Here is a 27,170-nt window from a genome sequence, read left to right on the forward strand (position 1 = left end):
TCGTGTGCTGTTTTTCCTGTACTGCATTTACGATCCAAGGTTGGCTGAATCTGCAGACATGGAGCCCGTGGATGCGGAGAGCTGACTAAGGGACTTGAGCATCTGTGGATTTTGGTATCCACGGAGAGTCCTGGAACCAATCCCCTGCAAATACTGAGGGGCAACTGTATGTTGAAGTGACAATATTTTGTATATACTGGGTTAAGTAAAATACTTTTTAAATTAACATGCTTTTACTGTGGCTGCTAGAAAATTTAAAATTACATATATAGCTCACCTATTTCTATTGGACAGTACTGTTCTAGTGTCAACTCAGAGGGGTTATCTGAGTTTATCAATTAGCAATGCACTGTTTTCAAGAAATTGGGGCCAATTTAAATAGTGCAGAATTTTCACTTACATTAATAATTGGAACTAGTATATTGAATTCCACGGGGAATTAACTTTTTTCTCTTCTAATTTGTAGGAAGAGCAGTAAACCTCACGAAGACATTATTGGCATCAGATCTCAAAACCAAGGCTCTTTGGCCCAGGGAAAAAATTTTTTAATGAGCAAATTTTCATCTCTCAATCAAAAAGTGAAACAGACCAAATCCAATGTAAATATTGGCAATCTACGAAAGCTAGGAAACCTTACAAAACCTGAAATGAAAGTTAACTTTCTAAAACCAAACTTAAAAGTAAATCTTTGGAAATCAGATAGTAATCTTGAAACCATGGAAAACACAGGTGTGCTGGATAATAAAGTCCAGGCAGAGTCTGATGGGGAAATGTCTTCAGATAATGACTCATACCACTCTGATGAATTCCTTCCAAATTCCAAGTCTGATGAAGACAGGCAGCTAGCTAATTCTTTAGAGAACGTAGGGCCAATAGACTATGTTCTTCCTAGTTGTGGTATTATTGCTTCAGCACCTCGAGTAGGCAGTCGATCCCAGTCTCTTAGCAGCACTGATATCAGCGTTCATGTTCCTTCAGAGATGACTATTCCTCATGGAAGTGGGCTTGGAAAAGGCCAGGAGTCTCCTGTGAAGAGAAGTCCTTCGGCTGACAACATACACATATTGACTGGCTTTGCCAAGCCTGTGGATGTTTACTGCCACAGATTTGTACAAGAGGCACAAAACAAAATGACCCAGCTCTCAGAAACCAGGTCTGTTTCTCAGCAGGCTAGTGAGGAAGGAAATCAAATGACCAATCAAGTTTCTAATGAAGAAACCCAATCAGAATCAATGGAACAGATACCTTCTCGACCATCTCAATTAGATGTGTCTTTTTCTGCAACAGGCCCACAGTTTTTGTCAGTGGAACCAGTGCAGTCAGTCATATCTCAAAAGACCCCCGGCTCCGGATCCAGCATGCTTGAACTTGAGACAGGGCCTCATGTAACTCCTTCTCCTGCAGAGAGCAGTAGCAGCAGAGCAGTCTCTCCTTTTGCTAAGATTCGAAGTTCCATGGTCCAGGTTGCTACTATTACCCAAGCTGGATTAACCCAGGGGATCAACTTTGCAGTGGCGAAGGTTCAGAAGAGCCCTGCAGAACCCGAAGTGGTTAATGAAGTCCAGCAAAATGAACTTAAAAATGTGTTTACACAATGCCAGACACGAATAATTCAGATTTAGTTTTTAGCCACAAAGAATCCTTCTGTGGCTTTTATTTAATCCAAAAAAAGGTTTCACATATTAGGCTATTTTAACTTGTACTGTCTTTAAATCTAGGGATCACAAATTCTGTTTATTGGGAAAGGTTTTAAAAGGAGTCTGAACCTGAGCAGATTTCCAAATTTGAGAGCCAAGACAACAGAAGCACATCATCCTAGAATGTGTAGACCTGAGTAGCTTATACACTACAGAGCAGTTTGTCTCTTTGAAAGTAATTCAGGAATAGGTTACTTTGGGACATAACCTGAACCTTTTTTGGAGTAGGGTAGGTGGGTGGAGTGTATGAAGTAGACACTTAAAGGATGGACATGGATACATTTAGGGGATTAGCGTTTTTCATAATTGTTTTCTGTTCATTTCTGTGTATTATCTCTACAAGGTAAGGTTTTTAGTGACTTTAAAGTGTTACTGGTAAGGAGAAGCATTTGAATATAAGAAACTGTTTAGTTTTGATGGCTTAACCACTCCCTATGAAGAGTTAATTGAGGGTTATTGGCACTACAGTCAAGAAATGTATGCCCATTTGATCTTAATTTCCCCTGTATTCTACTTAAACAAATTTAAAATATTCTGCCACCTTGTACACCCCAAGGTCTAGGAGCATTAGGACTTGTCAGTCATAAAGAAAACTTGAGACATCAGCTATGAATACCAGCACCTATTAAGTTTTTGTTCTTTTTTCAGGAATGTAAGAATGTACACTTATTGGATCCTGGTAATTCTTGAAGGAAGGCTTCAAGTTGTAATTTTTTGCAGGGGATATTAAGTCCTTAATATCTTGTGTAATCACAACTACTGAAAATTTAGTCTGGAGCACACCTGTGCTAAAACTGGTTTTATGACTAACCCTGACCACATGGAACCAGGGCCTCTGCTATAAGCCCATACAGTTAAGAAAGTTGCACATTTTATTCCAAACAAGTATTGGTTTGTCTAGTATCTTTATAGCCTTACTGTTGAAGTGATTCTCAGCTAAACATTATGTCTGTTGTAACTTTGATAAGTATTTCCACTTTTGTTATTTATTAGTGGTATTTTTTTTAAGTGTCAAATCTTGTGACTATTTAAAATAAAATATCATTGTAATTTAAAGTGACAACGTGTATAAGAATTCCTTGAATAACATTTTAAAGATAAAGGTTTGATTTTAAATCAGATTAAAGAATTCATAAGCAAGGTAAGTTTGCTATAACTGAACACTTGGTCCCACCCTTTCCAAATATTTTACTCCCTTGGAGTGTTTTCATGACTTTAAAAATGATGAAATGGATCACAGATCATCAAATTTAAAAACCCAAACATTGAAACTGAGTTTTTTATTCTACTCTTACCAAGTTTTCTTCTGAGTCTTGAAAACATTACGTGTCCTACAACATGAGAGAAAATATAAGCCAAGATCATGTGATAAAACGTGTTCAAGCACCACAGAAATTCCAAAGAGATTTCTGAAAACTAAAGGTTAAGTTTAGTTCCAATCAGGGTAATGGAGATGTCTGTTCAGTTTCCTGGTCATTCAAATAGGATTAACATTGCATTAGATCAACAAACTTTCACATCCACACGTGTAGACAAGGGAGAAAGGGCTTCTGAGGCCCAGCGTTCCAGTCTCCTCCCTGAGTGGGACCTGGGCAGGAGGACAGCATGCTGCACCACCTCGCGTACCTCAGTTGACCTCTGATAACGGTTTTCCACCTAGAGGACACCATCTTTTTCCACAGTGAAGATCACGTGGGATGAGTCTTCTAATTCATGAAAAACAGCCCAAAATATTTATTAGTAATTTGGGAAGTTTTATTTATTTGGAAGAGGGTTTTCCTTTCAAGGGAATTTTTCTGCAAGACCAAGCAAATTACGTACTTCTCTTTGGTAAATTACAGTTCACACTGGCACAGTAACTACACGGTAACTAATCTACTCTGTTGAGTTTTATTCTCACAAATCCAGTTAAGCCTTCGTTTTATTTCTAAAAGTTTTAGGAAGGTCTAGGCTATCAGTTATAAAAATGAAAACCAGTTAGAATTCTAAATATAAACAGATTATTTACATTAGTTTATAAAAATAGATTTTAGGAAAAGTTAAACAACTAGTAATTTTCACTTCAGTTCATTAGGCATAATAACTTGCTTGATTTTCAAGGCTGACCCTGTTTCCTTGGTTAGCAGTGTCAATTTTGGCCTTCCAGGAGGGGCAATTTAAGGATTTAAATTTAACTGATCTCTAACGTTTCCAAGTAGGTAAGTTACTAACTAAAAGAAATTAATCTTTATATGTAAATCACTGATAGCTTAAAAAAGTAGTGTTCTAACCTTTCCAAAGATTCCTGATGCCAATATTATACTACATAAATTTGCTTTCTAGCTTAAGGTAATGATACTTTTGTTCCTTTAAAAACTTATTGTTATAGCTGTAAGTGGTCTGGGGAAAACCTACCTACACTTTGATCAGGGGGTTCCTGGACTAGCAGATAAGGTGAGTTGATCTAACACATCTGGAACTAATTGGTAAACGTATAAAAGGTTCAAAATCCAATACAGTCATCAAAGCAACTAAATGACATTTATTAGGAAAAGAATTAAAAACCTTTTTTTCTAAAGAAGGCGTTTAAAAAAAACTTTACTATTTTGCTCTTTTCATATTTGGGCAAAACAACTTCATAGGGCAGCCCCCTTAAGTGAGTCCCATAAAACAGTGGTTCCCAAATTCACTGGGGTGAAATGAGAAAAATAAGGACAATATAGTATTTTTTCAAAAAGCTACATTTATTCCATTTAAAGGACTATTTCTTGTTCTGAGTTTGTCCTTTTATGAAAAAAAGGTGATGATAATACAGTGATTTCTTTCAGATTACTTGGCAAAATAAATTGGCAACCCTGTCAGTCCCCCAAATTTTAGGAAATATTACTGGTCCATGAATCCAAAAGTCTGGGAACCACTGTCCTGAAAAAAGAGTAGTTTTGCAGGCTGTTAACAACTGTTAAATGGAGAAAAGCTGCTGTGGTCAAGTTTTTGGGAAATGATACCATAGAATTTCACATGGTTATGTGAATGGCACGTATACCCCATTCCCCAAACTTGGACCACTAAACACATTCAGACCCACTGTTAATTGGAAAGACATAAAAATCTGAAGCGAACAATTCCTCTGACTTTGGAATTGTAACAATTTTCTTCAAATGTACTTGACATTTGCATTTCAACAGAGTCTGGCCTATGACTTAGCTGAAGCTAAGGAAATAGTATAATCAGCAACATTATCAATATTAAACTTTTAATATCAAATACATTTTTGTACATCGTTACTAATTTATATCATTATAAAACAAACTTCAAAAGCTCCATAAAATCAGTAAGGTAAAAGCCCTTACTATTATATAAACTTTAGATGTTACCAGGCTTGATTTCAGGAAAAGTCATTGGTTTTTGATACAAATTATCTACAAAACAATGTGGTATAAATGATATTTGAATTTTACAATAATGTGGCTACCGTTTGCCCACTACTCTTTCATAGGTATCAGATCTTTAGAGTTCATTTCCATTGACACATTTCTGCTGTTGAAGCCTGGTTCTTCTTAAAGACTCGAGCTGCTTTGCTCTTAGCCACCGTTCTCTTGACAGCGTTGTCTGACCAGCACTGAGAGACAGAAACCTGGTTTGAAATACAGAAACAAATTTAAGTCTCGGCCTAGAATAATACCTTTTCCTTCCTTTCTTTTTTTTTTTTAAGACCTAGGAATACTGGGTTAGGAGACAAGACTATCTGGCAGCTACACACAAGTCAAGAGCCAAGTTAGACTTCTACAAAGGAATCTTTTAAGAGTCAAATTTGGAGGGTGACTCACTCTTTGAAGCTTAAAGAACAAGAAGCATGCCTGTTCCACTGGAGTGATCACTGGCCAAACACACTTCCCCCTCAATGGGCCATTTCACAAGGTGTTTTTAAAAGGAAAAAGTTCATTTCCATTTTTAGAAGTCTGCCTCAGTTATTCCAGCACTTACACACAGCTTACTGACAAAGCAATTATGGACATGTACCACTCACCGAGCCACAATGAGCAACTGGTGGAGATCGTCAGCAGTGATGCTCTGAGGATCGTTCTTGCGCATTTCCACGAAGTCATCTTCAACTGCCTTTATCAAAAGAGTAAACCGACTTATGAACTCTTCCTTATGAGGAAATGACAACTGCATTTTGTAGGGAAAAGTAACATGGTCTCTTGACTGATGTAAAAATGAGGAAGTCAGCCCTGCCTCTTAGACAAATGAGACAATATGGGTGAAAGGACTGAGGACCAAACTTTACACATATAAATACTACTACTGATGAAAGTATTCTAAACAAAAGAACAAAACTCAGATTCATTTGAGAAGGCCAGGCAAACAGATACCAGTCAGCAACTTGCATAGCAAACGTGATGCCTTTAAACACGAGGAAGAGTGATGTCAGGGAGAACAGCAGAGTAAGGACCTCTGAAACTTCTCTCCACCAGTAAAGGGAACAAGAACACTAGCAAAAGTTATCAAAATCAGCCTCTTCAAAGCTCTGGCAATTAACCAGACGCTTGCAGCAATCTGGGGAGCATTTATTTGAGAAAGACAGATGAGTCTTGGTAAGAACACTGAGCTTTGAGGCGTTTTAACCTGCTCTAGCCCCTTGCCCCCCAAGCAGCCCTGAGAATGGACGGCCTGGCAAGCACTGGTGAGGCAGTGGGGCTGAGCTCTTTCAAAGCACCGTTCGCAGAGAGCTGTCATTAGAGGCCTGACCAGTGGTTCCCTGGCAAGAACCCACTTGCAAGGCTGTCTTGATTTAACCTGACTGGGAGCTTGCCCAGTGAGAAGTGTCTCTGCCCCCAGGGCATTTATCAAAAACAACCAGAAGCTATTATTGACCATCTTAGCTGCCTGAGGCACTGGATAATAGTTGGGGCAAACAGCAGGCTAACCAAAACCCTTACAAGGTAAAACTGGAGAATGAGACCTCCATAGGGGACTTCGAAAACCGTACATATATATATTCCTAGGAATTTAGAAGGATGCATGCACAGGGCTGTGCACATGCTCAGATCTGAGCAGGCCCTAAGCTCTCACCTCTGAATAACCTTGAGGCTCTGTGCAAGCAGAAAGTGAAGGCTATGGTGGAGTTGTGAACTGCATAGCTGAGCACTGAAGGCTTGCCCCAACATGGAGACAGAGCCCCTGGGCTTGGACTGGGAGACATACTGCTTCCAGGCATCTAAGGAAATTAAATTTCTATCTAATCTTTGACTGACCACTAAGCAAAGAGCAGAGACTTCAGTGCCACATACAACAAAGAATACAGACTTTATAGAAGTAATTCAGAAAAGTCACCAAACAAACAACAACAACAAACCCTAGGGAGGGGGAAGAATCTGACTGCCAGAGCAGAGTTCCCACATTATGTTATTTAAAACATCTGATTTTCAACACAAAAAGTAGGAGACATACAAAGAAACAAGAATGTGTGGCCCCTTTCATTGGAGAAAAAGAAGTCAACAGAAATGTCCTTGAGGAAACCAAATACTGGACTTATTAGACTAAATCAGCTATTTTAAATATATTCAAAGAACTAAAGAAAACCATGTATATACAACTAAAAGAAAGTATGAGATTGATGTCTCCCCAAGTTGAGAATATCAATAAAGAGACAGAAATTATTAAAAAAGCAAAAGAAATTCTGAAGTTGAAAAATACTAACAAATTAAAAATTCACCAGAAAGACTCAACAGCAGATCTGAGCAGGCAAAAGAAAAATTCAGCCAACTTGCAGATAGTGTGACTGAGATTATCCAGTCTGTGGAACACAAAGCAAAAAGAATGAGTAAAAATGAAGAGAGCCTCAAAGACTTGTAGGACACCATCAAGTATACCAACATACATATAATGGGAGTGCCAGAGGAAGAGGAGAGAGAAAAGGGCAGAAAAAAATTTAAAGAAAAAAGATTAAAAACTTACCAAATTTCTTGAAAACTTCCCCAAAATGTGCATTAATCTATACATCCAAGAAGCTCAACAAACTCCAAGCAGGATAAACTCAAAGAGATCCACACCTAGACACATCACAGTTAAACTGTGAAAAGCCCAACACAGAATCTCGAAAGCAGCAAGAGAAAAATGACTCATGGTGTACAAAAAATCTTCTCATCAGAAACCACAGAGGCCAGAAGGTGGTGGAAGGACATACTCAAAGTGCTGAAAGAAAAAGCCTATAAACCAAGAATTCTACATCCAACAAAACTAGTCTTCAAAAAGGAAGAAGTTAAAACATTCCCAGATAAGCAAAAACTTAAAAGATAATTTGTCACAAGCAGATCTGCCCTACAGGAAATACTAAAGAGAGTTCTTCAGGCTGAAATGAAAGGACACTAGACAGTAACTTGAATCCACATGAAGATCACTGGTAACTCTGAAAAGTATCAATGTCTTTTTCTTTGTAACTTTTTTTCCCTCTGATTTAAAGATAACTGTAAAAAGTAATACTTATAAATGTGTTGATGGATATCCAGTGTATAAAGATGTGATCTGTATGACAATAAAGCACAAAGGAGGAGAGAAGGCATGGGATACTATTGTGACTAAACTGGCATTAATCCTAAATAGACTGTTACAGTTAAGATGTTAGTTGTAGCCCCCAAGGCAACTATTAAGCAAAAAAGTATTGTAAAAGACATGGAAATTAAAACGGTGCACTAGAAATATCTATTTCAAACAAAAGAAGACAATAATGAGGAATAGAGGAAGAAAAAGACATAAGACATATAGAAAACAAACAGCAAAATTACCTTATCAGTAATTACAGTAAATATAAATTGATTACATATTCCAATTCAACAAAGGAAAATGCTTTATTTTAACCCAACTATACCTTGGTTATTTCATCAGATATGCTATAATCCAGGAACCTCAAGAGGGTCAGATAAATGCGGAATTTATTCAGCACAGAAGGCAGCACGGTTGAGAGAAGGCTATTCATGTACTCCTCCATGTTGGGTGGAATGAGCTGTGGCTGTAAGTGGATCTGGCAGTCTGCCTAAAAAGAGCAACAGTACACAGCATTTTCCAAGTTCCTAAATTAATCTAAATTTTCAGGAGGATGCATCATCTCTATCAGCCCTTAAGGGAATGAGAAAATACTATTTACTATTGGGGGAGGTCACTTTTTAACATTAATTTACATGCACACATAACCACCTCAGCAACAGTTACAAAAGTTAGCCCTTTCTTGATTACTTATATTTCCTCTATTTTATATAGTTTTATATGATATCAGTAAACTATATAAAAAGGTAGCCAATCTGTAAAAAGCAGCTAATTACAATGTTTTAGATGTTTCCTTAATCATGGAATATGTACTCTATCTTACTGACTGCACTTCTAGAAACCACATAAAGCAAACCACACTTTCCCACAGAAAACTTACCAATGGGCCATTTCAGTCTCATTCATAGGTAGTTTCTCATAAATCACAGGTGAACACTATTATACAGAGAAACTATATACCTTTTAAACAACTGGGCATATTTATCATCATTAAAAGACTCAAAATTAAAAGCTTTCTTCATAATTCACTCTGATGACTTACCAGAACATTTCATCATAAAGCATAAAAATAAGTACCAGGTGATTAGGAACATTTTAAAAGGAACTCTAAAATATTTTTCACATAAGATTGGCAGAAAACAATGGGACAGAGGCAGCAAGAACAAAGGTCTGGATGTTAATCAGACAATTTATAGACAGCTTCTACTTTCTATGCCTTGATGTGGGAGTTTCTGCTATCAACAGCTTTCTTCCCTTGTCTTGTGATTTTCTGATATCTGGGTCTTAATAAAGTTTTCATCTCACGGCAGGAAAAAAATAATCAATTCCCTCATTAATAATCAGCAGCCATAATTTTGAAACAAGTTTAACTTATTAACAATAAGCAGTACCAAGAAACAAAACAGAAATATAGCTCTCTCTCCCATGTAGCCTCTCTCCATTTTAAATGACCCATCGTACCGGCAGGAGTGATCTCCCCTCCGAAGTAATAAAAACATTAATATTGCAGGGGAATTCCATCTGGTGGTAACTGAAGTCATAATCCACCTTCTGCCAAGTTATTAGGTTGCTCAGAGCAGTCACATTATGAACACCTAGAAAAGGAAGAAAGTGATTTTCCAGTCATTTGATTTTAATCACCTAAACAAATTAGTTTTGCTGACATTAATTATAAGACATGAGGTCTCTACTGCTTTAAAAAAAGTCTATGAGGCACTGTCCAATTGAGCGAGCTAAATGTTCCTTAGGTAACAGGCTTCAGACAGTATCTGTCAAGCTAGACAAACATGTTTTTGGGGCCAAGACACCCCCAAAATCTAATACATAGCATCTGGTGTGCAACAAGGCATAAAACAGGTTCCCAGTCAGGATGACTGCTTTCTGTGTGGTGTGTCCACAGAGCTAACATAATCTGGTAGAAGTGAAACTACTTTTATATACAGGAATAAGGTTATTGAATTTTAATGATTTTATTCTCACCTCTGCCTCAAAGGTACCCAGTCTACATTATTTTTAATTCTTCCTTTACCTCTTGAACTTATCACTAGCAAAGTGTCTTCTTAATTCTCATCTGAATACAAAGCAACCTGCTTCCTTGTAACATTATTATAACATGTGCCATAACTGAGGTCAGTCCAAACCATTCAATCTACTCAATAGTTTTTTCAGAGATTCTTTGAAAAAATTCTAAAACTTCACATTAGGTGGTAAAAAATGTTTTATTTGATCTTTTCTACACTTTTCTTTCGAGGTAATATATGACCAAAGGCAAAACTTCCTCCCTTTTCAGCCTTTAAGAAGCTGCTTACTTGTTCTATCACTGCACTATTTTCATGAACTATGACAAAACATAGTGGATGTACACAATTTATTAGTTTATAATATATGCTTTAACCAAATTCATATGGCAAGCCTTTATCTTAAATACTTGTGAAATGTGAAATTTGTCTTTGTTCACAGTTATTCTTTTAAAAAGTTATGACCAGTCTGGATTTAGTGGGAGGTGAGAAACGGAGGGGTCGTATCCGTGCACACACCTGGCGTGTCCAGCTGCCCTTGCTCCAGGAGAGTTTCATCGATGACGAGAGAAGTGTTGCTGGGCAGCTGGAGAAGCCCGCTGACCAGGCGATTGGCTGTATAGTCTTTGTGGGGAATGAACTTCAGATGGTTCATATTCTCTAGAGTCATCTGCAGACGAAAAGACTGAAAAGAGAAATTTTTCAATGAGCAATGAACTAAACTTCCCTGTTTCAAGAAAATATATATTTGGGGTTAAACGCTGTGATTTACACGGAAAGAAGGATCTTATCAATTTCTAAAGGAGTAGTCTCATGGTTTCTTTGAGCTCTTAGAAGCAAAAATCATATGTATATCCTAAATAAGAATTTCACTGATTCTATGAGCTGCTTTATCTCAACTGTCCTGTTCAGTATTCTTATAGAATAATTTTAATTTTACCAGTAAACCAGAAACAAATGATAGACAATTGAGATAACATATATCAAACATCCAGAAGCTTAACTTCTTTAACCTACAACAGGCGAGTAAAACAGAAAACAAAATGTTTATTTACTCATCAAGATGGGGAGAGAAAAGCTTCACTTTCCTCCATGTTCCTTGAATTCACGTCATATTCATTCCTCATTGACTCCTGCAGACTTCTGAACAAATCGTTCTGAGAAAAATCGAGGAGCAGACAGAGCAGCCTGGGCTGCGGCGGGTGCGCAGGTGTCGGGCCTCACTCCCCAGGCCGTGCTGCCTCGGCACCCAGGCGCACCCGAGGGAAACGTCTGCGCCTCCTCCCCGTCTCCCGAGCCCACTGCGCTCAGCGCGCTCTGCACCTGCCTCACCCTCCAATCTCCTCTTCTGTCACTCCAGCCTAAGAAGCAGTAAATGTGGTAGGGGTGGAGACCAGGGCGGGGCAGAAGCGTGTCGAGGAAGAGACAAGATATATTTTCAAAATTTAGAGGATTTTTGTACTTTGGCTCTGTAATTCAAAGAAAAGGGGCAGGGAAATGACCACTTAGAGGGGCAAGCGAACGACCCCTAAGGAAGCAGAGCCTGCTGAAACAAAAGGTGGCACAGCAAGGTCTGGCTCCAAACGAGCATCAACAGGTCACTCACCCGTCATCCACTGTGAAAACTAAACAAGATCTTCAAGAGGCAATTATTTAGAAAAAGTTCAGGGCTAGCTAGACATAAACATAAGAGTAATGTAAGGGAGTGGGATACGGTAAAAATGAAAGAGTAAACAAACCCACTACAAAGTGACATAGAATAAAAATAACAAAAAAGAAATACCATACTATGCTGTAAGCTTGAGTACCTGCCTCCGGTAACTCTTTCACATTTAAAAATATCATTTGTATTCTAAGCATGTGCTACTAAAATCCTGGGCTCACAGCTCTGAGTAGCCCTGGGCTGCCTCTCCGACCTCGCCTCCCCCTCTTGGCCCCAGTGCTCACTCTACACCAGCCACGCTGCCTCCCTGCTGGCGTTCCTCGCAGATGCCTCAGAGCCTCTGCACTTGTTCTCTCTGCAGAGGATGGACACTTCCCCCAGACAGCCACCTGGCTTGCTCCTACGCCTGCATCCAGTCTCTCCCTGAATTTCACCCTATCGAAAGGCCTTCCCTGATCCCGCTGTACATGTTAGCAACTCCACCCCGGCCCACCGCCCAGCACTCCAGATCCCCTTGCTCCTGGGCCTGTACTCTTCTCCATGGCACTTCAATGACATACTACGTATTTACTGATTACTTGTTGGTCTTCCACCACAATAATTTAAAATCTATTTCAGTAATTCTCAAAATGTGGTCCAGGGAACTCCAAGGGAATTGCTGAGACCCTTTTATGGGGTCCATGAGTTGAAATCATGCATGGATAAAAGATCCATTCAATGTGCAAGACGACCAATGAATTTACTATAGCAGAGTGTGAAAAGTTCACTGAAGGTAAGATTTCAGATTTCATATTTCCAACTAACCTTTAAGAAAATGCCCATGGACAGTTTTGGTCTAGTATCAAAGAACAATACCCACAGTTATCTGAAAAGGCTATTAAATCAGTCCTTCCTTCACCAACTACTTTTCTGTCTGTGTGAGGCCAGCTTTCCTTCATATACTTCAATCAAAACATCATATTACAATAGACTGACTGCAGAAACAGATATGACAATCCATCCAGTTGTCTTCTATTAATCCAGACATTAGAGATTGGCAAAAATGTAAAGCAATGTCACTTTAATCACTAAATTCTTTGTCAACTTTTACCACTAATTTTTTTTTGGAAAATAGTTATCTCTATAAAATATTTTACTTGTGTTCATATGCAATCATTTTTAATGAATATTTTAATATATTTTTAGTTTCTAATTTCTAATGTGGTAAGTTAAAGATAAATACAACCCACATAAACAACACCTCTGAGTCCTCAATAATTTTTTTTTTAAAGTTTTTTTGTTTTGTTTTGTTTTTTATTTATTTATTTATTTTTTCCCCCAAAGCCCCAGTAGATAGTTGTATGTTATAGCTGCACATCCTTATAGTTGCTGTATGTGGGACGCGGCCTCAGCACGGCCAGAGAAGCGGTGCGTCGGTGCGCACCCGGGATCCGAACCCGGACCGCCAGCAGCGGAGCGTGCGCACTTAACCGCTAAGCCACAGGGCCGGCCCTCTCAATAATTTTTTAAGAGGGTAAAGTGAGGGCCTGGCCTGGTGGCATAGTGGTTAAGTTCGCGTGCTCTGCTTCAGCGGCCCAGGGTTCACAGGTTTGGATCCTGGGCGTGGACCTTTGGCACCGCTTATCAAGCCATGCTGTGGCAGGCGTCCCACATATAAAGTAGAGGAAGATGGGCATGGATGTTAGCCCAGGGTCAATCTTCCTCAGCAAAAAGAGGAGGATTAGCAATAGATGTTAGCTCAGGGCTAATCTTCCTCGCCAAAAAAAAAGAGGGTGAAGTGAGTTGAGGAGTGTGCAAACCGCTGCTCTATTTGATCCACTGCTGCTCTGAAGGGCCTGAAGAGAGCTAGCACTGACAGACACTCAAGAAACATCGGTTAAATGAATGATCTACTTCAACCTCTTAAATTTCCAAGGTAAGAAGCGACCAACACTGCCAATCACACAATGAGTCAGAAGCACTTCCCCCGCTCCCAAGATCTCCCCACCGTACAAACACCGCATTCCACATGCCCAGGCAAATAAAGGTGGCTCAGCTTTCCAAACAGGAATTGAAAGTGGGGCAGTGGAGAGAAAGATGTTTATTACCTCAGCTAAAAGAATTATGCCCCTGTAATTTAGAGTTTATTTAGATTTAAGACTTTAATGCACACAAAGGATACCAAATTGCACAAACAAATTGGCATTAATTGAGAGGACAATTTTAAGGGAGTTACTGCGCTCATGTTAATTGTAGACTTACAGAAATTTGTGCTAAGGCAATAAAAGTGAAATGTTGAGGGGTGAGTACATTTTAAATTATGGAACTTGGCAGGCTTTGTTTCCCCTTAATGAGGTCTATTAAAATCTCAAAGTTAAATATTTGGGTTGAATGAAAGACAATTAGATAGATTTTGAAAGTGTGCTTAGGTTTATAATACACATTTATATTGATCTTACTGCTGGAACGAGATGTTGAATAATCCGATATAAGTGTTCTGTGAAGGTACTATTCCGCGGGCAACCACTCAAGTTAACTGTAAATTTTCCTAGTGGAAGAACATCTCTTCTTGTATATCTAGAAAAAAAAAGATCAACCTAAGACACTCAGGTGATTTCCTGATTTCCATCAAAAAGCAAACAAAGAAAAATTAGCTTAATACTGTCATAAAAATAAAGAAGATTACTCTGATCGGTTATTTTATTTATCAGAATAACAGCAATAAAAGTAACAGCCAATACTTATACTCAAGCGCTAATCATGTGCCAGGGACTGTTCTGAGTGCTTAGATGCTTTCTCATTTAATCCCCAAACACTCTGAGGTAGGTATTATTATCTTCATTTTACAGATGAGAAATCTGAGGCACAGAAATTCTAAGTAACACGCCCAAGTTCACACAGCCAGGAAGTGGAGGAGCTCGGATTTGAACACAGGTTGTTTGTTTCCAGGGTCTGTGCTTTCAACCTTTATGTACTACTGTCTCAAATCCTATCTGAGGAGAGATTCATAGTACAAAGATGTTTACGCAGTGTTATTTATAATAGAGAAAAACTAGGAAAACCTAACATTTAGGGAAATGGTACAAGTGTCTATAATGAAATACTGTGCAACCATAAAAAGTTCATGAAGAGTTATGATGGGAGAATGTTTAATGTAAGTGAAATGATAAAAGCAAGGTATGGATCTGTGCTTAGAGTATAACTGAGATCCATGTAGGGATGTATGCGTATGTAAACAAAAACAGATGATACGAACTTGTACCAAAATGTGTTAACTGAGATGATCTCTGAGTGGTGCGAGTACAGACAATTTCTTTCTTCTTTACGCTCTTGGAACTTGTTAAAGGCACACGTTACTTTTGAAATGAGAAAACAAAGAAATAGAGTGAAGCGAAAGGGAGAGGTGCTCACATCCACATACAAGTGAGATGTGCACCCAATGGACCTCGCTGACTGCACACACGTATAAAGACGCAGGGAATTCAGAACGCAAAAAAGGATAAAATAAAATAGCTCATTTTAGTCGTCAGCCAGGTTCTTTATGATTTTGGCTCTTAAAGTTAAGACACAATCAAAATGCTAAATGTGAAACTGAGAAAAGCTGACAAAAGGAATTTGTGATTTGGTGTCACACTTGTTACTCGGAACAAATAAAAACCACTAGATGATGAAGCCTCAAACACACAAGTTACCTCAGAAACCCTCTTGCATCTTTTTCACTTTCAACAAAACACCAAACTTTCCTTAATTCCCACCAGGAATACAGCACTTACACTGTGGAGATGAGATGTAATATAAGGTATTCAGCAGCCAAACTGTCTCCCAAGAGGGCATGAGTGAGGAAGCCAAGCAGTTCTGCTCTGACTGGAGACAATTCGGACATGAAACTTGAAACAACTGCAGAAGGAAGGGAGACCAGATTCAACACACGTGCACCAGCTCCTCTTAAGCGTCTCAGGCTAAAAACACAACTCTGGGGAACAAGGCACTACAAGTCAGTAGCCGACTAGCACAGACTTAGAATACTGGTCAGCAAGTGATGCGAATCTTCAAAATACAACAGCTTGCATACTTTTTTTTGGCCTCATTTTAATGAAGAGAATTAACATAAAGGAAAATGGGGCAAAGAAATGGCGATTATTAGAGACACTTATTCTGACGAATGAGGACCCGACTGGCTCCACCGTGAGCATACGTCACGGGCCGCTCCTGACACACGGGGATACCGGGCTCTGGGTCACGAGGCTGCAGCACTTACACTTACAGGTTTTGCTCTCCTCCTTGTTAAGGCAAGCAGGCAGTAACGGATTGATATGCTGCAGCTTCTGGGCTAACACCACATGAATTCTGGGCACTAACGAAGCAGGAGGACTGTGCACTCTCTGTTCTTCGGCTGTGTCTGTGCACTCCATCGGATCCAGGAGCGACGAGGCATCCCTACGGAGAGATGATAAAGCTTCGATTCACAGATACATCAGTTGTGCAGACGTAAAAATAACGTACATCTCTGAAAACAACATTAGAACTCAAGCCAAGAACACTTCCACCTGTACATCTCCTTCAAGAACAGAAAATGGCTCCTCATTCGTTACATCACACGGATTTCAGGCTAGCTAGGTCATTTTGTGATATAATGTACGTATTCTATTCTTCAAGGACAATAACGTTTTTACTCAGAATGCTGTCACTGCACAAAACGGGAAATAGTATGTCACTCGGGTTATTTCAAAACACAGTTACTCTCTGTGGGGCTCTCAGCTGGGACATCAAATACATGACAGCATGTCTCAAACATTGGTCTTTTTCTTTAAAGCTGTCAGGTTTCTATTATTCAGTGTGTGGAGAAGCCATTCATCTCTATCTTGCTGTTTTTCCTGAATTTTATTCTTTCATGATACCTCCCTAGAATAGCGAGCAGACAAGCAGTGAAATACAGTGCGAGTTTTTCAGATTTGCTAAATAAATTAGCAAATGATAGATTTACTGTGAGATGACTAAAACAAATGACTAAAATGTTTTTAGATCTTCAGACTTTACAGGTGAAAGTTAAATGAGAAACTGGATATTTACATAGTCTCAAAGTATCTCCCTTCAAATTACTTATCAATTAAAAAGTGAAAAATAGCAACTTTACAGGAGATAAACCTGGTAGACACCACCTTTTAAACAAGTGATCAAAATGAACCTCATCAGTAATGGGACAAACTAACATCTCATGTCTCCGGACGTAATGCACTAAGAAGGATACATCACTTATGTGGTATTCCTGCCCAAAACGCATAACCTGAATCTAATCATGAGGAAACATGAGACAAACCCGAACTGAGAGATATTCTACAAAACAGCTGGCTTATACTCTTCAAAAGTGTCAAGGCTTGCTGCTCTCTGCCATGTGAGGATACAAGAGAAGACAGCCATCTGCGAACCAGGAAACAGGCCTCACTAGACACTGGAGCTGCCAGTGCCTTAACCTTGGACTTCCCAGCCTCCAGAACTGTGAGAAATGAATTTTTGTTAAGTCAAAAAAAACCCGTCAAGGCCATGAAAGATAAAGAAAGGCTACAGACTGTTCTAGGTTAATGCAATGAGTGAGCCTATGGATCCCGGACCCAGGATAAAAAAAAATCTGCCAGAAAATGACTGAGACAATTAGTGAAATTAAGTATGGATTCTAGGTTAGTGTATTGTGTATTCATGGCAAATCTCCTAATTGTGATAGCTGTACTCTGATTATGTATGAGAAAGTCTTTGTTCTTAGTAAATATGGAGTAAAGTATTTAGGGTATGATATAGGTATGTTATATGCAAATTACTTTCAAGTGTTTCAGAAAAATGTATGTATGTATAGAAAAATGTCTGTAGATAAGAGAGCACAAATGAATGACACAGCGAATGGGGCATAGCTGTTAAACAACCAGTAAATCTAGACAAAGGGAAAAAGGGTGTTCTTTATAACTGTCCTCCACCTTTTCTGTAAGCTTGAAATTATATCAAAATTAAGTTACCAAAAAAAGAGCAAATAAACTCACCTTTCATCATTGTTCAGTATACTTAGCACAGGATCCACAGACAGTATGCCATACAACTCAAGAACATCGTTTACTTTGAAACAATCCCAGTCTTCATAGACCTAACAAGCGACCACACAAAATCTCGCTGTTAGGACTACATAACACCAAAAAAGCATAAGATGTTAGTGTTGAAGCAATAATAATAATAATAATATCTTGGAATTTTAGATCAAGAAATGGACCTTAAAGCAACTCCTTTATTTTATAAATTGAGACCAAGAGAAGTTAGGTACTTGCCTAGTCATTCTGCTGGTTAGCCAATAAGTTAACGACTAAAACACAGGATTCCCGACTCCCAGACAATGTCTGTTTTCAATATACCACACTACTTCAAAGAAAAGGCTTTCCCCAAAGGATGATGGTCAACTAAAACTAGAAAACTGCATTATCTCAAAATCTATTAACCACACCAAGAGAAGGGGGAAAAAACCCAGGATTACTAACTTTGGGGTTATTCACAAACTCTGCAACATTAGGAGGATTAACAGCAAACTGAGAATGGCCATTAGGTTTTTCACAAGAAAAAAACAAACATTCAATGTTGTCTGTTGTGATGGACTTTTGTAACTGTCCAAGCCTCCTATTGGTGAGACCTAACTGTGGCACAGCAGGAAAAATGTAATTCTGGCCCCCGTGTTATGTAACTGAAGTACCATTTAAGTTAAAATCACAACAAATACGAATGGAAATTCTTGATGATCATTCCTGAAACTTGTATCAGTTATTCACCTATCAAGATTAAAAAATTAGAATAAGCAAGACAGGAGAACAAACTATTACGAAATTTTTTTCCTTCTATTTTATTTTATATACAAGTGAGAAATGAATTTTGATGAGAAGGAAGAATGGTAAAAATGAAGTAGATATCAGGAAGTTAGAAATGATACAGGAAGGAAGTAGACATGAACTAAAAAGCCATTCTACTTTGTGTTTGAAATAGTCTTCAATTCTCTAAAAATGCTGTGGTAGGAAGAATAATTGCCCCAAAGATATCTACATCCTAATCCCTGGAATCTGTACATATGTTAACTTAAAGGGACTTGCAAAAATTAAAGACCCTGAGATGCAGAGATTACTGTGGATTATCGGGGTGGGCCCAATCTAATCACACAGGTCTTTAAAATGGGAGAATCTTTCCTACCTATGGTCAGAGGGAGATGTGACTATGAAGAAATGGTCAGAGAGATGCACTGCTGCTGGCTTTGAAGATGGAGGAAGGGGCCACGAGCCAAGGAATGTGGGCGGCCCCTAGAAGCTGGGAAGGGCAAGAAAACAGATTCTCCCCTGAAGCCTCCAGAAAGGAATGCAGCCCTGCTGACACCCTGATTTACCCCCAGTCAGATCCATGTTGGACTTCTGACCTAATGCCTGTAAGATGATAAATTTTTGTTGTTTAAATCCACTAAGTTTGCAGTGATTTGTTACAGCAGAAAGACAAAACTAATACAAATGCTAAGAGTTTTCCGTTTTAATTTCTGAGACATAAAACACATCTATGTCAATGTCAGGTCTGTGAAAGGCTTTACTACCTTCACAAGGCACGCAGGACCCTTCTCTCCCGGCAGTGGAAAATTCAAATCAAAAGGAGATGAGAGGTTCAGGGAGTTCAGCTGTTGCCCAGCAGAAGCTTCAGTTTCTAAACGCTTCGGCTCTCCACACCACTGAAGACCACCAACGTTCCCTAAATTCAAAGGACAGCACTGTGCTTAGTCATGGCTAAGGGCCCCTGGAGACAAAGAACATTCTTAAAGAGGCTGTCATGTCTGATATAAACGATGCTTCTGAGCTCACAAACTTTAAGTTGTTATAGTTTTTAAGGAGATAACACATGCTAACGAAGCTTTGACCTATGAAGAGAACAAAGATTATTATGAAAATTTGAAAATTTAATAATTTTCCCCCCTACAATAAAATGGCAACATATTCCCCCCATCAAAATCTCGTGGAAGTACTTTTAATATTTAATATGGTTACTTTGACATCTTTGACCTAAAGAATACAGTCTACTGAGAACAAAACCACGTTAGTAGAACACACTTCTTTCTACTTATTAAGCATAATAAAACCATATAGTGATAAATTCGTTTACCAAATACTAACATCCACTATACCAGGAATCAGACTAGTTGTTCGGGACACACAGATGATTAAAAGACAGGCTCTACCCCTTACATAGCCACAGTATAGGGCTGATAACTAGTTAGAATCAAAATACAGCCTGCCATACCACAGAATATTGCTTAGCAATAAAAAGGAATAAAGTATTAATACGCACAGCAATTTGGTTGGATCTCAAGGGAATTGTGCTGAATGAAAAAAGCCAATCCACAAAGTTTACATACTATATGATTCCATTTATATAATATTCTTGAAATAACAAAATTACAGAGTTGGAGAACAGATTAGTGGTTGCCAGGGGTCAGGGACTTGGGGGGAGGGGAGAGGCAGGAGAGGTGGGTGTGACTGTAAAAAGGAAACATGGGAAATGCGGGTAATGAATTGCTCTGTGTCCTGACTGTGGCAGTGGTCACATGAATCTACATAGGTGATGAAACTGCAGAGAACTAAATACATTACACACAAATCCAGATGAAAAATGTGAATTCTGAATAAGGTCAATGGATTGTATCAACACCCATTTCCTGGTTATGATAGTCTACTATAATTATGTAAGATGTTACCATTGGGGGAAACGGGGTCAAGGGTATACAGGATCTCTCTGTATTATTTCTTACAACTGCATATGTATCGACACTTATCTCAAAAAAAGTTTAAAAATATATATAGCCTAAAAGATTGCCTAAAAATCAACAAACAAGTTAAAGTTTCCATAAATACTGCACTCAAAGCCCTGCAGTATGACATTCAAACATAAGGAGCAAGAAACAGAAAGGAGCATCAATTGCTCAAGTGATAAGAAAGAGAATTACCATATGTCCTGTATTCTAATTTGTCACCTATTGTTATGATATACCATTAATTTTAATAAACATTTGGGGGTGAATGGAGAAAAAGAAAGAATACTACCACATTTGTATATATTTACTGTAAAACATCCAATTTTAAAAACTTTAAAATATGCCTTAGCATTAAGGAAATACAGTAATATGAACTTATAAAGTAGAATAACACGTGGTTAAATAAAATTCATTAGTAAATCTTTGTGTACCACTGACTGTGATATTCGCCCTCTCCACCCAATCTTACAGACACCAATTTAAGTAGACTACTGTGTTTTACCTTCTCTCCCTTTAACTTGCACTCTGATTAACGGTGCTAAAGAGAAGTGACTGGCACATAAAAGGAGAAATAAAGACCAACTTATCTACTTGCTTGTAATGAAGAAATTCACTGCTCACAAAAACTGTGATTGGTGAAAGCAATAATGATACACGCCAATTCTGAAATTCTCTCATGCTCTCAGAAAATTTCAACTTTTGGTCTCCTTGTTTTAATCAGAGTTAGTTGGATTTTAAGCATGTTAAGAAATAAACCACTATAAATCTACGTAAATAGGACAAATAGAACTGTGACTATTCTAAGGGTCATCTGCTCTAAACTTTAGGAATGAGTAATCTAGCATACCACAATTTCAAGTTTCTCCTCTGATAGTTTCAATCTTACTAAATCAAATAAAAGTACCATTATTCCAAAAAGAAAATAACAGAGGATGTTTTCAGATATAAATAAATCATTTTTAGGATAAAGTACTATGCTTCCAAATCACTTAAGTGCTGAGAGAAAAATAAATACGAAGAGAAAAGACTTGTTTCAGCTAACCACTGGAGACTAAAACTGACAGTCGAGCAGCCCCTTCTCACTAGGTGATGCCTAATCGCTCAGAGGAAGCACAGTCTGACCAAAGAGTACTGTACGAACTCCCCAAACTGCCAAAAAAATTCTAGTAAACTTGAAAGCAAGGTTGTCAAATCATGCCAGCTCATAAATCTAGAGCTATATTACACAACAATTCTGAAAATGAGTCTACTGCAAGAGAGCCGAAGTCGACAGAAAGCCTGTTGGCACACGCTACCTGCTTGTCTGGCACCTGCATGTTGGTCTTTCTGTTTATTGGGCTGTAGGTCCATATCTTCATCGTCTTCGTAACTCCTCTTGTGACGACTGGGCGTGTAGGATGTTGAAGGACTGACTCGAGCTTGGTTTGCATTAACATAGGCGTTAAATGAAAGGTTAAGAAAGACTACCACGAATGGAGCAATATCCTAAGTTATGCTAATTATACGACTGATAAAAGATTACTAGTTTGGCAATTTGGTTAAAATAAAAATGTATTTTAAAAGAAGGCTAGACTTCCAGTTCTGGTCATGAGTAACAGCTCAACCTTAAGACCCCTACTCCTGCTGTAAGGAAGTAAAAAACTGGACAGAAGACAGGAAGCAACTGTTTTCAGTCACTGGACAACAGAGAGCATAAGCTCATGATCCTTGAAGGAGGAGAAACATACCGAGTAAACTCCACACTCTCTCTCCCCAGCTCTCTCTTGGGGGCATTTTCCAAACTGCAACAAAGAGAAGTGGAAGCCCTGCTCTTGTTGGGTAGAGAAAACACAGGACACAGTTCAGGGCTACTGAAGCAACTAGACTTTGCAGGACAGTACTAGAGAGCAAGGAGTTGCAGACAGAAGCCCCAGGAATCTGTGCAGGTTCCATTTGGGTCTTTGGCCAAATACAAAGCTGTGGATGCACAAGTCAAGATTCCCTGAGGCCTAGCAGAGAACAGCTGCTTGTTGGCTTCGAGCTAAATGGAGATTCTGGAAGTTGTGCAACACTAGAACTGGACCCTGCTGAACATCCCAGGCACTCAGGTGAGACCGAGAAATAGCACATCTCATGAGTAAGGACTATGTCCTACACAGCAAGGGCTACTCCATACCCACCTTCACAAATCCCAAAACCAAGCCTCGATAAGATGACAGTGATCCACTTAAATCACCTGCCTGTCAGAACAAAATGCAACATTCTTGAAATGAAGACAAAACCAAACTTTCTAGAATGCTGTGTATCAGCATACAATAACACATTATTAGTTATGTGAAGAAGCAGGAAAATATGACCTATAATCAGGACTAAAAATAGTCAATAGAAACAAACCCAGAGATGACCCAAATATTGGAATTAGCAGATAAGGACACTAAAAAGCAATTCTAAAATTTACAATTTTAAGAGAAAAGATGGATATGAGTCAAAGATGAGTAATAGATGAGTAATAATAGCTGAGAAATGAAACAAATGAAAAAGAACCAAATAAAATATCTAGAACTGAAAAATAAAATATCTGAAACAAACAAACAAAAAAACAGAGCCTCAGTCACCTGGAGGACAACAACAGGTAGTCTTAACAATCATGTGACTGGAGTCCCAGAAAATGAAGACAATGATGAGACTGGGACAGAAAAATATTTGAAGAAATAAAGGCTGAAATCTGAAAAATATGAACCCACAGATCCAAAAGGTCAAAAAAACTCAAGCAAGATAAACACAAAAAAACCCCATATCTAGGCACATCATAGTCAAACTGCCTAAAACCCCAGAGAAAGAGAGAACATTAGAAGAGTGAGAGGAAACTCAGACACTACACACAGGGGAACAATGATAAGACGATGGTTAGCCTTCCATCAAAAAGCAATGGAGGCCAGGAGACGACAGAACTATGGCAGTAAAGTGTTGGAGAGGGAAATACCTGTCAATCAAGAATTCTATATACAGTGGAAAGATCCTTCAGAAATAAAGGTGAGGGCTGGCCCCGTGGCTTAGCGGTTAAGTGTGCGCGCTCCGCTACTGGCGGCCCAGGGTTCGGATCCTGGGTGCGCACGGACGCACGGCTTCTCCGGCCATGCTGAGGCTGAGTCCCACATGCAGCAACTAGAAGGATGTGCAACTGTGACATACAACTATCTACTGGGGCTTTGGGGGAAAAAAAAAGGAGGAGCGTTGGCAATAGATGTTAGCTCAGAGCCGGTCTTCCTCACAAAAAAAAAAAAAAAAGACATTTTCACTTGAACCAAAGCTGAGAGAATTCATCAGCAAAAGATCTGTACTTAAAAAAAAAGCTTAGTAAAATGATTCCAGATAAAAAACAAAGAACAAAAAGAGCTAGAAATGGTAAATATGTACACAAATATAAAAGATGTATTTTTTTCTCATTTCTTAATTTATGTGGAAGACAACCGACTGTTTAAAGTAAAAATAATAATATATTGTGGGCTCTATAATTTAAGTACAAGTAAGTGAAGTGTATGACAACAGGACAAAGAATGGGAGGGGTAAATGGAAGTACAGTGTTGTCAAGATCAAGGAGCAAAGAAGTCACAAGGGAAATTAGAAAATATTTTGAAATGAATGACAGTAAAAACAACAAATTAAAATTTGTGGAAAACAGTGATTAGAGAGAAACTTACAGCCTTAAATGCTAATATTAGAAAAGAAGGAAGATTTGAAGTTAATGATCTGAGCATCTACTTTCACAAACTAGAGAAAGGAATTAAAACAAAACTAAAGAGGAAGAAAATATTCAGAGCAGAAATCAATGAAACAGAAAACAGAAAATTAAAGTAAAAAGTCGGGTTTTTGATAAACCACTAGCAACAGTGATCAAGAATAAAAGAGAATATTTAATTAACATTATTAGAAATGGAAGAGGAGACCACTGCTAGATATCCCCCACACATTAAAAAGAAAATAAGGAAATAAAAGCATTATGTTATTGACATAAATTCAACAACTGAGATTAAATAATTTTGAAACAATTCCTTGAAAGATACAACTTATCACAAGTGACACAACATAACTGTTAAAAAAAAAGTGAATTAAAAATCTTCTCCCAGGGCTGGCCCCATAGCTTAGCGGTTAAGTGCGAACCCGATGCTGGTGGCCCCGGTTCGGATCCCGGGCGTGCACCGACACACCGCTCCTCAGGCCATGCTGAGGCCGCGTCGCACATACAGCAGCTAGAAGGACGTGCAGCTATGACATACAACTATCTACTGGGGTTTTGGGGGGAAAATAAATAAATAAAATTAAAAAAAAAATCTTCTCACAAAGACAATGCCAGGCCCCAAACTGGAAACAACCCAAATGCTCATCAAATGGAGAAGATATAAACAAGTACTATCATTTATAAAAAGAAATGAACTACTGATACACACACATGGATGACTCTCAAATGCATTACACTGAACAAAAGACATGAGACACAAAAAATGATGTACTCTATGATTCCATTTGTAGGACATTCAAGAATAGGTTAAAAAAAAACCACAGAGAAAGAAATCAGGATGGTAGTTGCAAGGGAGGGGAGTGGTAACTGGAAAAAGGCACACACAAAGGAACTTTCTGGCCCAAGATCTTTACTTTGACTGGGGTGTAAATGAAATGGGCATATGCATCTATCCAAATTACTGACATGTACCCTTAAAGTCTATGCATTTCAGTGCATGTGAATTATGCCGAAAAAAATTACTAACGAAAAAAATTAAATAAAAAAGAGATTGAGATGTTTCCACAATCTCCTCTCAAAAGAACCAACATGTTGTTTTCCCTCAAGAAAATTAGAATTAGTTCTAATTTAAAACTTTTTTTTTAATTTTATTTATTTATTTTTCCCCCCAAAGCCCCAGTAGATAGTTGCATGTCATAGCTGCACATCCTTCCAGGTGCTGTACGTGGGACGCGGCCTCAGCATGGTGGGAGAAGCAGTGCATCTGTGCGCGCCCGGGATCCGAACCCGGGCCGCCAGCAGTGGAGCTCCTGCACTTAATCGCTAAGCCACGGAGCCGGCCCTAAAACTATTTTTTTACTTAATTATCATAATTCTCTTTTTCAGTACCTTTAAACTACCTCAATCTTTTTATTAGTATTTCACTATAGGAATGTACCATATTATCATTTCTCAGTGATGAATACTTAGGTTGCCTTACAGGTTTTCTTATTTAGAACAAATGAAACACATTTTATTCAAATAAAGCCAAGCTTTGGAAATGAAGAAACATTTTTTTTTCGAGCTAACTTCACTAGAGTAAAAAGACTAAGTTTTTAAAAACTCAAAATGTGAACTGTGGCCTTTTCAATTAAAAAAATAATCAGAAAACATTCAACACATAAGAAAGGATATTTCTTTTACCCACGTGGATTCCCCAGGCACTGGAACACAATAGAAAGTCTGTCTTTCCAAAGTACTAGTTCGTGGAGAGTTTAAATCAACTTCTTGTTGAGGCTGTGGTGTACACAAAGGGTATTTTTAAATTTTATTAAGCAAAACAAAATTTTTAAAAATTAGCAACCATATTTTCATATTATTTATAAAACCATAGTAAATATTTCACATTAGAAGTTAATTAACAAGCAACTACTAAAACCAAACTATCATTTTTTAAAAGAAAATTGGCATAAAATCATTTCACATGTAATAATCAATATACTACCTTTCCTCATATCCACAATGCACAGCACTCTAGGTTACAAAATTAAATCCTTTTTAATAAACAGGATACTTTATTTTTTTCAAAGACAGAGCACATGGTAATTTCACTGTCTCTTTCACAGAAAACTATCGGATTCAGCCTATAAAATAGGAATTTAATGAAATACTCATTACCAGGTAGCTCTGAGATGAGATTTAAGAGTCAGATATTATTCCCTGGAAAGGGCATATTCTGTATTTCAAATACACTTAGAAAATCCTAAGAGGTAGAAAGGGCCCAAGATGTAACATTAAAAAATTACTTTAATAAACATGTATTACTTTTATAGTATAAAAAAATCCTCTTAAAAGCAAATAAAATGTATATTCCATTTTGTAGGGGAAAAAAGGGACCCGAGACATTGAGTCTGAGCCTGAAAAAATGTGTAGAAAGCTGGGTTTTCTGTTTGTTTCTTTCTTTCCCCAAGTTCCCTTTTTCTGGCATGGTGCTTTTACTTAAGACTCTTCAGCAACATAGGACAAACTCTCTTTGCCTTTGGTAGTGTCACAGATGGAGAATCACATCTATTTTATTTTCCCATTTCCAGATGCTGAGATTACTGAGCTACAGTGATACTGCACTACTGTGTACTAGAAAAAGTTGTGTATTAATATATTAGCCTAATATGACTTAGGGCTCCTTAAACAAGGGATGCAGTAAGCATTTTTTAAGTTGATTCGTTAGACTTGGCACAACATTTTACCTTATGAAAATACTCTAAAAGAAAAAAGACACTGGGAG

At 38.2% G+C, this 27,170-nt stretch overlaps 2 protein-coding genes across 5 annotated transcripts in view; one reads left to right on the forward strand and one right to left on the reverse strand.

The window, feature by feature from the left end:
- Nucleotides 1-2,754, forward strand: part of INPP5F (inositol polyphosphate-5-phosphatase F) — an 84,938-nt gene extending 82,184 nt beyond the window's left edge. For both annotated transcript variants that reach the window (XM_058544125.1, XM_058544126.1), the window contains one exon: nt 467-2,754. In XM_058544125.1, the coding sequence (XP_058400108.1) occupies nt 467-1,622 (1,156 nt within the window). In that variant the 3' untranslated portion in view covers nt 1,623-2,754. The remainder of the gene's footprint in view (nt 1-466) is intronic.
- A 1,444-nt stretch (nt 2,755-4,198) lies between these two features.
- Nucleotides 4,199-27,170, reverse strand: part of MCMBP (minichromosome maintenance complex binding protein) — a 43,575-nt gene continuing 20,603 nt past the window's right edge. The window contains exons 5-16 of one of the 3 annotated variants that reach the window (XM_058544129.1): nt 26,081-26,182; nt 21,999-22,128; nt 19,480-19,631; nt 17,909-18,009; nt 16,138-16,316; nt 15,653-15,776; nt 14,339-14,456; nt 10,757-10,922; nt 9,681-9,814; nt 8,545-8,709; nt 5,704-5,792; nt 4,199-5,310 (exon numbers count right to left, since the gene is read on the reverse strand). In XM_058544129.1, the coding sequence (XP_058400112.1) occupies nt 5,184-5,310; nt 5,704-5,792; nt 8,545-8,709; nt 9,681-9,814; nt 10,757-10,922; nt 14,339-14,456; nt 15,653-15,776; nt 16,138-16,316; nt 17,909-18,009; nt 19,480-19,631; nt 21,999-22,128; nt 26,081-26,182 (1,587 nt within the window). In that variant the 3' untranslated portion in view covers nt 4,199-5,183. Of the gene's footprint in view, nt 5,311-5,703; nt 5,793-8,544; nt 8,710-9,680; nt 9,815-10,756; nt 10,923-14,338; nt 14,457-15,652; nt 15,777-16,137; nt 16,317-17,908; nt 18,010-19,479; nt 19,632-21,983; nt 22,129-26,080; nt 26,183-27,170 lie in introns of all 3 variants that reach the window. The other 2 variants (XM_058544127.1, XM_058544128.1) reach the window with 2 other exon arrangements.

Source organism: Diceros bicornis, chromosome 6, assembly GCF_020826845.1.
Source record: "Diceros bicornis minor isolate mBicDic1 chromosome 6, mDicBic1.mat.cur, whole genome shotgun sequence".
NCBI classification, from domain to species: domain Eukaryota; kingdom Metazoa; phylum Chordata; class Mammalia; order Perissodactyla; family Rhinocerotidae; genus Diceros; species Diceros bicornis.